The sequence below is a fragment of the Bidens hawaiensis genome, unplaced genomic scaffold (genome assembly GCF_021521415.1).
Source record: "Bidens hawaiensis isolate Kalapana, Puna unplaced genomic scaffold, B.hawaiensis_p1.1 tig00022506_1, whole genome shotgun sequence".
In the NCBI taxonomy this organism is placed as follows: Eukaryota; Viridiplantae; Streptophyta; class Magnoliopsida; order Asterales; family Asteraceae; genus Bidens; species Bidens hawaiensis.
This window is the reverse complement of record NW_027493502.1, coordinates 238,282-248,289: the sequence shown is the minus strand read 5'-3', so window position 1 is coordinate 248,289 and position 10,008 is coordinate 238,282. Positions and strand designations below refer to the sequence as shown.

General features: G+C 37.7%; 2 protein-coding genes across 2 annotated transcripts; both read right to left on the bottom strand.

The window, feature by feature from the left end:
* Positions 1–3,224: 3,224 nt before the first annotated feature.
* LOC143565667 (putative pectinesterase/pectinesterase inhibitor 13) lies at positions 3,225–5,931 on the bottom strand. Its single transcript, XM_077052567.1, has 2 exons — positions 4,833–5,931; positions 3,225–4,099 (listed from the first exon to the last, which is right to left on the bottom strand). The coding sequence occupies exons 1-2, from the start codon at positions 5,929–5,931 to the stop codon at positions 3,405–3,407; spliced, it is 1,794 nt and encodes a 597-aa protein (XP_076908682.1). The 3' UTR covers positions 3,225–3,404.
* A 651-nt stretch (positions 5,932–6,582) lies between these two features.
* On the bottom strand, positions 6,583–8,233 carry LOC143565666 (CASP-like protein 5B2). Its single transcript, XM_077052566.1, has 3 exons — positions 8,008–8,233; positions 7,726–7,858; positions 6,583–6,920 (listed from the first exon to the last, which is right to left on the bottom strand). The coding sequence occupies exons 1-3, from the start codon at positions 8,136–8,138 to the stop codon at positions 6,717–6,719; spliced, it is 468 nt and encodes a 155-aa protein (XP_076908681.1). The 5' UTR covers positions 8,139–8,233; the 3' UTR covers positions 6,583–6,716.
* Positions 8,234–10,008: the final 1,775 nt, after the last annotated feature.

Sequence of the window (10,008 nt, the reverse complement as noted above, 5' to 3'; positions counted from 1 at the left end):
TCCTGGTTGCAGCCCGTGGAGGTAAGTCAGCCGACCGAACCACGTAAATCTCGCATGTTCATCTTCGTTTATATTTTTATCTCTTGCAGATTATTTGCGTTTGTGTGTGTGTGTTGCAATACCCGAATCCCTAACAAGTGGTATCAAGAGCCGAAGTTACGGTTACACACGGGCGAAACACAACACGAGTGAAGTTGTTTGGATCGAACTAGGGTTTTGTTTTTTTGGCAGCCAGCCATCAACTCAGTTGTTCGTTTGGAAGATTCCGGTGGCAATCCGACGTTTACATCATGAAAAGAAATTAAGTATTGCATCTTAATTGGGAGCAAAAGTCAACATTCACCTTTTGGGTTTTGTTCGGGAGACAGAGCCATTAGTCGCCACCAGATATATATTGTTTATATATATGTGATCAAATAATATCTATTTATTTTAGCCACCAATCAGGAAAAGACGAACTTGGTTTCTGTCTTTTCTCACGCCATACTTGATCAGAAAGAAACCGAAGCAGGTTTGTGTTTTTTCACTTTGTTTCAGTTTTTTTGATTAGTTTTGAAGTATCGAGTTATCGGGTGTGGCTTTGTATTTTGATCATCGGGTTGTGGCATTTGTCGCGCAGTTTAGCCGGGTGGTTTTGTTGTGGTTGTCGGGGATTATTTTGTTTATCCGAGAATATTTTTTCTTATTTTGTTACCGAGATCCAAAGTCGGAAATTCTCAGTTTGAGTTAATGGCTGAGAACGGGAAACTTCATATTGAGAAGTTTGATGGTAAAGACTTTGGTTGGTGGAAATGCAAATGGAGGATTTGCTAGTTCAGAAGGATTTGGACATGGTATTGGGTGAAAGACCGGAGAATATAAAACCAGATGAGTGAGAGACTTTAGATAAGAAAACCAAGACAGTTTTAGATTATCGTTATCGACGGATGTTGAAGGAAACCACTGCGCGTGGGATAATGAATGCTTTATCTAATATGTGCAAGAAGCCTTCGGCAGCAAATAAGGTTTTCCTAATTTGTGAACTGGTGAACACAAAGATGAAAGAAGGAAGTTTAGTTACAGTGCACATCAACAAATTAAACTCGATTTTGTCAAGACTTCGATTAGTTAACATCAAATTCGAGGATGAGGTTCAGGCTCTGCTACTGTTATCGTCTTTGCCTGATAGCTGGTCAGGAACTGTTACAACGATTACTGGTTCTACCAGTGAGTTCACTTTTGATGGGATTTGGGATCTTATTTTAGGTGAAGACGTCAGGCGAAGAAATTCAGATGAATCATCAAGTGATTTAATGTACGTTGGTAGAGGAAGGAAAAATAACAGAGGTAGTGGGAACGGGAACAGGAAAAGGAGTTAGTCTAGGACTCGGAAGGATGTGGTATGTTGGAATTGCAATGAAGCGAGACACTTTAGGAATCAGTGTCTGAATGATAAGAATGAAAAGAGAGAAGTCAACACTGCAGAAGAATGCTCAGAGGATGAGTTTTTAGTTCTTAGTGTTGAGGATAATGTTGATTTCTGGGTCATGGATTCTGATGCTTCATTTCATGCTACCCACAGCAGTGAAGCATTGCAGAATTTGAAGGAAGGTGATTTTGTTAAGGTTAGACTGGCGAACAATGTTGTTCTTGATGTTACGGGCATGGGTGACATGAATTTAGTTACTTCAGCCGGTTCATGGACCTTGAAAGATGTCAGAGTGATTCCAAGCTTAAAGAAAAAGTTAATTTTTGTCGGGCAGTTGGATGAACTAGGACATGAGGTTAAATTTGGGAACAAGCAGTGGAAAATTGTAAAGGGAAATCTTATCATAGCTCGAGGAAGAAAGTGGGGTTCGCTATATATAGTCAGTTTATCGTCTGAGGGAGTGACCGACCTAGTTCAGAAGAAGACCAAAGTCCGGTTCACAGAGTCTAATGGGCAGAAGAATGTTTGTTTTGCAGGAGTTAAATCCATAGCCACATGTCAGATTCAGGTTGAACGTGCTAGAAGAGGTTCAGAAAAACCAGTCAGAGGTTTTCGTGGCAGTTGGAGCACTGGCTGGCAGTCAGTCAGTCAGTCAAAACTTTAGCCAGAGTTACCAGACAGTGGGTTAAGAGAACCAGTATTTCAGCGGTTAAAGTCTCTTTAGAATATTACCTGCTTAATATGGAGAGTGTTGTTTGTTCTCAAGGTATTCCAGGATCTGGCAGTTCGTGTAAGTGGGAGCCGGTAGAGGCAGAGAACGAGTCGGTGGCAGTTGTAGCCATGAATGATGTGTTGGAGCTCTAGGGAGCTTCAACGGTTGTTCAAATTAACTGATGAGAAGGCAGATGCAACTAGGAAGACGGGGAAGATTACAAGAGGTACAAGCAATCATCGGTAGGCAGTTCGAAGATTATCAAGCCTCCAAGTGGGAGATTGTTGGGTTTAATGTGGAGGCTCGATTGTTTTGGTCAACTATGGAGCAGAAAATTAGAGATCATATAAGTTGGCCCATTTTATTTTAATTAAAGCCCATATTAGTTTTCTTGGTGAACAAGTGGAAAACCCTAATCTTGTCTCTATATATTTATTCTTGTACTAGTAATTCCTCATCACGAGTGAGGCAGAAAGCAATAATAAAAGTATCATGGTTGCAGCCTGTGGACGTAGGTCAGCCGACCGAACCACGTAAATCTCGCGTGTTCACATTCATTTATAATTTTTTTCTCTTGCAGATTATTTTTGTTTTTGTGTATGTTGCAGTACCCGATCCCTAACAATATACTCTTAAATCTACACCTTGTCAACTAAGTATTTAAAATGTTTTTTCATAATCCATATAAACTACTTTTGTTCGGTTTTCTTTTTATATTTTTTTACATTTGTTAATTTATGTGCTTAGTTTTAGTTGTGTTTTACTCGTTAGTTAGCTTGTGATTAACTTTTTTAAACCACAAATCACACATTCTCTAACTTTACTCATAAATTGCACATTTTTTGACAACCTGGACCTCCCCTTACGATCCAAAAAGACAAAGCCGTATACAACACTTTGCTACAGCTTAATCAAATGTGTTCGATAGCCGCTGATGTTATATTGGTCTTAAGGTGTTTGATAGCTAGTGATTAACTAATGTTACAATACCCACAATAATAACTTTTGAAAACATGTCCAAATTACCCTTTTAGTTTTAGTCTCCAAAACATCATCTCCCTCTCTTTCCTTAAACTCATCCTCTCCATCTCTTTCACATGGCCTAAAAACGTCCTCTTGGACCTATTATGCAACCATATTTATAGTGATACAAATAGCAGCAACTCTACAAACAAAAACAAACATGTCTATCAACTACCTTTGATATATGGTTCATAACATCTACTTGCATTGCATGTACAACTACACCATCATCATCATCTCCTTTACCTTACCTTACCTTAACTAGCTGTAAGACCCTAGACGGACCGGCACACCGGTGCTTTTCAACCAGCTTTCGCCTTGTATAAACTGCCCCGCCGTGTACTTCATCGCATCTTCCTTCTTAAACTCCTTCTGATAACCTCCCCATTTCACTCTATCCTTCACCCGAGACCCCTCCCCAATATTATTATACTCCGCATAATAAACCGTTTCGATTCCAAAATCCCCTTCTCCTGCCAACCAACCCGTCGGTTCAATGACATCATCAATCTCCGACTCCATCACGATCGTTCTAGAATACTCCTTCCCTGGCCGCCCGAGGTAACTCTCGATCTTCGACTTCTTCCCCAACGATTCATCTGCCGATATCTTACATTTTTGTAACACGATTCCTGTTGTTTCGTGTTTGTCCACTCTTCCTTGAGCTGTCACTGTGTTTTGTTGACCCTTCATTGGTTTTCTGATAATGATTTCGCACGTTTGGAACACTGCTGCAGCGTCCCCAAATATAAAGTCCACTGTGCCCATAATGTAGCTTCCACGGTAAAACTGGCGGTGTGTTTGAACGTATAGTGTTTGCTGGTACCCCTCCATACGACAGTTTAGGAATACTGAGCGGTCTGATTGCACTCTTAGAGCGACGGCTTGATGCTTTTCTGGACCTGCTGTGTTTCTGAAACCGATTGATTGAGCCATGAATCCTTCCCCTATAGCCGCTGCATTAATTCATATCGTATTCGTTTATTACCAAAGACAAAATTGCTGGTATAAACATTTATAAATTGACAGTCTAAGATGTTAACTACAAGAATCGCACAATGCATTTGTTCGTAATGTTTTAGTTGAAAGACATAAGAAGGTTACATACCCGTCTGTCCAACTATATTTTCTCTTTCACTAAATCATTAATGCAATGCATACAATTTCTTATGTGTTGCATTTCTGGTTCTAAAAAATAGGGGTGTCCAAAAGAACCACAATAACGAACTGTAACCGGAGTAACCAACGTGATCGAACCAAAATAATATAACCAAATAAAAAACTAACAATATAGTTTTATGTTCATTTTTTTAAACTGGTCTTTCCGTTTGGTTTCAGTTTTGCTATCAACTAAAATCTGAAAATAACCTGTAGTATTTTTGGAGAAACTATAAAATAATGTAGGCAAAACTTTTATATCCAAATGTGTAATAATTAACTAATTGTTAATTAACAAAAAGAAAAAAAATAAGCCTCAAACATTTAGACCCGAATTCATTATTTTAAGTCTTTTTTGGGTCCAAAATTTTAAATCTCAAATGATAAAGAGAACCCAACCCATTGAAAAACCGTAAACCGAAAAACCAAACGACTTTTAAAACATAAAATCTGAATTTTTGATTGTTGGTTCGGTTTTTAGCCCCAAAACGACCCATGTATACCCTAACGAAAAGGCCATGGTAGCCATACCAAATGTTGCTGTTAGAAAGGTAGGAACTCCATCTGCAAAGTTTTTGTCTCCGGTGACAATTGTTTTCTGTGAGCCGTCACCGTACATAGTGATGTTCGCCATATCTTTAGTGATGACCACATTCTCTTCATATACTCCCTTTTTAATGTGAATAACATACCGTCCTTCATATTTATCCGGCATCGATTCAAGCGCCTTAGTAATCGTCTCAAAATCCCCCTTACCATCTTTAGCAACGGTCACATTCGGAGCTAGACTTGTAGCATCAGTCTTCAATAGCCTCCGAGTGTCAAGTGTCATCCATGCAGGCAGGGCGGGCCTGCCTGTTAGAAGGCGGCGGTGGGTGGCCGTAGGTGGAGAAACTACCTTCTGAAGTGAAGAAGCTATGGCTAATGAGTTGCTTGTGAGTTCTTTAGTGATCTTTAAAGCCTTCTCAATGCTAGTCTTGGTAGCATTTTCTGTAACCGCATCAATGCACGTTTGCTGATAACTCATCACACCACTCAACCAGTTGCCTAAATCGGTAGATCCAGCTGCATTTCGTGAATGATTGAAGTCGTTTTGTGCGCCCTCCAAAACTTGCTTGCAAACATCAAATGTAGGCTTTTGCTTTTCGGGTGCGCTCTCGACTTCCATGAACGTGGATGTTTGCTTAATGGCATTGTCGAGTTCATCCGAGGCTGCGGATATAGCCGCCTGCATGAGATCATCGGAACTAGGCAGTCCCGATAGTTTGGAACTTAATGATTGTTCTAGACGGCTCTCACATGTTTCTTTGTAATCGGTTGTTTGGCATATCGTTTGAACCGCCTTTTGAGTTTGCAAAAGCTTTTGGTCGTCGTTTCCTTTGTCATTAGACGCTCCAGACGAGTTGTCTTTCTTAGGTTTATCAAAGTCAGGGTTGGTCTCGATGTTATCTCCACCATCATCGGTGGTGTCATCTGGTTGGGAACTGTTGAGGAATATTAAATAGGCCGCAACAGCTCCTGAAATAAGCAAAATGGTTAAGACGACACCGATGATGATTTTCTGTCTCAACTTTTGTTTTCTTTCAAGCCTTCGACGCTCTGATATCTGGTCGAAATCTTGAAACGCCATGATTCAACGTAGTGAATCTGAAATCAACGTTTGTTCGTTTGATCTCTGCCTTGGGTTATATCCAAGGCAGATTCCACAAGATGTCAAAATCTGTTTAAAAAAAACAAAAGTTTGAAGCAATTTTTATATAATTTTCTTGTTAATTTGATAGAATTTGGTTATGGGGTTTTTGGTTGTTTGTTTGATCATATGAAAACCTTGTAACGAATTTTGGGGAGTTGTGGGTAGGAGGATTTTGAGGGCCATTTATTCTCACCCATTGTTATATTCAAGTGTTGATTGAACCAAATCCAAATAATTTAAGAGTTAAACAAATGGCTTGGTTTTAATATTTTTGATAACCAACTGCATTGGTTTAGTTTCAGTTATACATATACAAAATCAAATGAACCTAACAAAAATAGCTAGAAACCGAAATGAACCATTATATAACATAATCAAACCAAAGCGAACCGGTCATTATATTTTCTAAAAAGAAAGTTTACATATTTACATGATATATCTGGAATTCAATATGTATACGGCCAAATATTTATTAAATTTGTTGAAAATTTTAATTTTTTTAAAAGCTCAAATCTGTATTAAGCCATTCTGGTTTCAAACAGGGAACACTGAGATCCATTTTTAAGCTAGTGAGTTATACAAACCAATGACACATCACATTAATACATCATCAATAACATCACTGCTACATGATCAAAATTGTGAATAATCTTCAACAACCAAGATACACACAAAACCTAAACAAACTTTTCGAGACAAACACGTGGAAAACTGACCATTGATCAAGCGGATGCTAATAACCAAAACATAACATGAGAAGATATGGCTATAAAGAACCAAGTGATGAACGCCATAGCTATTGAGATCTCAAATCTGCTACACGGTAGATGCATTTTAGGGTTGGTGCAGAAATGCAAATCTCTTGCATAAAGCACCACAATCCCAGCTGAAGAACACGCAGCAGCAAGTGACAATGTAGCCGTCACCTATATTTATACCAACTCAAGTTAATCAAAGTTCAAACTTTCCAGTAATTCCTTATTCCTTATCTAAACATGACACAAAGCAAGATCATGCAAAACAACATATATGCCTTTGAACAATTGTTGTGGATACAAGAGGACGTTCAACAAGGCCGGCCCCAAGCAAGGGTGAGCCGGACTCCCAGCCTGGGCACTCTTTTTGCGGGGCACTGAATTTATACATATTTATTATAATATAAAATCAAAAAACTTATTGGGTCCTCTATATAAAACATTAAAACCTCAAATCTAAGACTATGCGTAATGGGCAAGAAAATGGAGGTTTTGGGGCTACAAATTGGAGGAACACCGTTACTTAGGGGCGAAATGTGTGTGTGTGTGTGTGTTTTAAAGGGGGGGGGGAGTTCTTGTCGCCCACTATGTTTGTTGGTATATTATTATTATAATTTGTGTGTGTGATACACACACACACACACACACAATACCATTACACCACTTAAACAAAAACCCACCATTTGCTGACTGTGCGCCACAGGGCACAAGTCGCCCCATTTTGTAGCCACTCCACTACACATAGCCTAATACTATGGTTTGGCTATGTTTACCGCTATAACGTTAATCATCGTTAAAAAAATCAGTTTATATAACTCATTAGGGCCTAAGGGGCTTTTTTATTCCGTCTGTGTGAACAACATAAACACTTGTACAGGTGTATTATCAATTATGAATTCTCTCCTTAAAATCAACTTTGTATTAACATGATGACATAAGCATAAAAAACTTTCTATAAACGAAGACGACAACATACCCAATCGCCAACGACAAACAAGCTAACCAAGACGGCATTTTGGAGGTCTTTCTTGATCCTAAGAGCATAGACATCAAGACAAGCTAACCCAAAGCTCCACAACACTTGAAGCCCCATTGAAGCAATTAAATAGCTGAGCATCAAATAAACAAAATTACCATAAATATTAACATCCCATTTAATGCACTACTAATAAGTAATAACACCACCAAATCAAGAAAAAAAAACCTCATTAATTACTAAAATCCTATCCAACAAACAAATTTAATATAAAGAGAATACCAGAATGCAGTGTAACTCGAAAACCCGGAAGCCGAAACCATCCAGCCAATGGAAGCAGCAGCACAGACGCATTGGCCAATTCGTAGCATCAGGCCGCTAACACTTCCTGGGCTTCCGAACATATCCTTCATATTATCTTGATGTCAATGGATCAAATGGGTAGTGAATTACAGGGCTAGATTTGGAAATTGGACACCATATGAAGAGATCTGAGAATGGAAATGAAAACACAGTGGGATATGATTATTGGTGATGGTGGAATGAATGTGTGGATTGTGATTAGTAGTTTGGTCTGGAAATTGATTGACACTGTGATTTGGGGGATTTCATAAAGGGGATGGAGTAATTTTTATTTTTTTTAATTTTTTATTCAAGTAATTAACTTTTGTTTTTTACTGTTTGTTTTTTTATGGTTTCTCGTAATTGCTCCTTCTGGTTGGTTACAAGTTAGGTTTAAACTTTAAAGTTTGGAATGTTGAGTATTTACTTTTAGCATGTGTATTATATTTTAGTGGAAGTACTTTTGGTGAGTTAGTAAAAGGATTATGGTTATTAAGACCATTCTCTATGGTGGGGGCTTCGAAGTCTTTTCACCGTGTCACGTCAGTGCCACGTAAACACTGAGGGTATTGAAGACCCACCCCAAAGATGTCCCGCTATGATTTAATGCTTCAAGGGCGCCCCTATATATATATATATATATATATATATATATATGCATATGTATGTATGTGTGTGTGAGAGAGATGGAGAGAGCTGCTGCCGCTGCATTGCCCTTTTCCTCGTCGCCCTTGGTTCGTTGGCGCCCCACTATGGTGTTCGGCGCCCAAGTTGCCCAACAAACCCTCTTGAGGGCGCCCCATAGTGGGTGGTCTAATAAACATTATTTATTTCTTAAGGCAGTAAGTTATGGGTGCAGTGGGGGTAACATGAGTGTGAAACACTGCCGAAAGGCGACTTTGACGGGGGTGGCCTTGGAACGCCAGGCAACAATAAAGATAAAATGATGAGTCCCCTCCTTTTCCAACGATATTATGAAAGTTTAAGTTTAAAATAAAATATTCCAAAAATAAATTGTGTGTGTGTATATATAAGGTGAGCTTATTATATAATAATTGCTTAACATACGATATGTACGCGAGACGCTCACAGACAAAAAAACAAAAACGTTCAAAGGCAAAAATACTAAAACACTCAGCCAAAAACCTGAAACGCTCAGCCGAAACCTAAAACGCTCAAAAACGGCTTTCGTGAAGAAATGTAAAAAAATTGATCAATTAACGATCCAAAAATGTTTATTTCAGTAAACCAATGATTAATTGTATATGTATTGACGATTTTGAGATCTTGTGATGTGATTTTGTGGATCGATTTCATAAATATAAGTATTCTTGTACCTAATGTATGTGAAACAATTATTGTATTTCATCGTTTCTCTCTCTCTCTCTCTCTCTCTATATATATATATATATATATATATATGGAGAAAATCATGAGAGAACTAGAGAACTAATAATGAAGTATTTTTAATTTAATTAAAAAAATAATTTTAAAATTTTGTTTCTTTCATGCTTCTTGTATGTTGTTATTTTTCACAACAAAAATATAAAAATAAAAAAAAATAACGTTGTAATGCATATATGCAATACGTCGACTTTTTTATAATGCATATGTGTAATAGTGTGCATTTTAATATTTAAAATAGTGTTGAGTAGCATATATATAGTTGTTTGTATTGTATATTTGCAATAGTGTTATATTATATACAAAAATTAAAAAAAATCGATATAGTGCATATGTGCATTAGTGTTGTATTACATATATGCAATAATTTGTTTTGCATACACTTATTAGTGTCGTTTTTGCATATATTCAATAGTGTGTATTAGATAATGTATTTGTGTTGAATTATATGCAATAAAATACTATTTTATATATACAATTACACATTAATGCCCTGCTGGCGGTGCACGCATATAATGTATATATGTGTGAACTCTC

Coding starts and splice junctions, on each gene's coding strand:
- LOC143565667 (XM_077052567.1), bottom strand. CDS start 5,931: ATGGCGTTTCAAGATTTCGACCAGATATCAGAGCGTCGAAGGCTTGAA. Junction 4,100..4,832: donor CTTTCTAACAGCAACATTTG/GTATGGCTACCA, acceptor GAATTAATGCAG/CGGCTATAGGGGAAGGATTC.
- LOC143565666 (XM_077052566.1), bottom strand. CDS start 8,138: ATGAAGGATATGTTCGGAAGCCCAGGAAGTGTTAGCGGCCTGATGCTA. Junction 7,859..8,007: donor TCGAGTTACACTGCATTCTG/GTATTCTCTTTA, acceptor TTTGATGCTCAG/CTATTTAATTGCTTCAATGG. Junction 6,921..7,725: donor TGTTTGTCGTTGGCGATTGG/GTATGTTGTCGT, acceptor GTATAAATATAG/GTGACGGCTACATTGTCACT.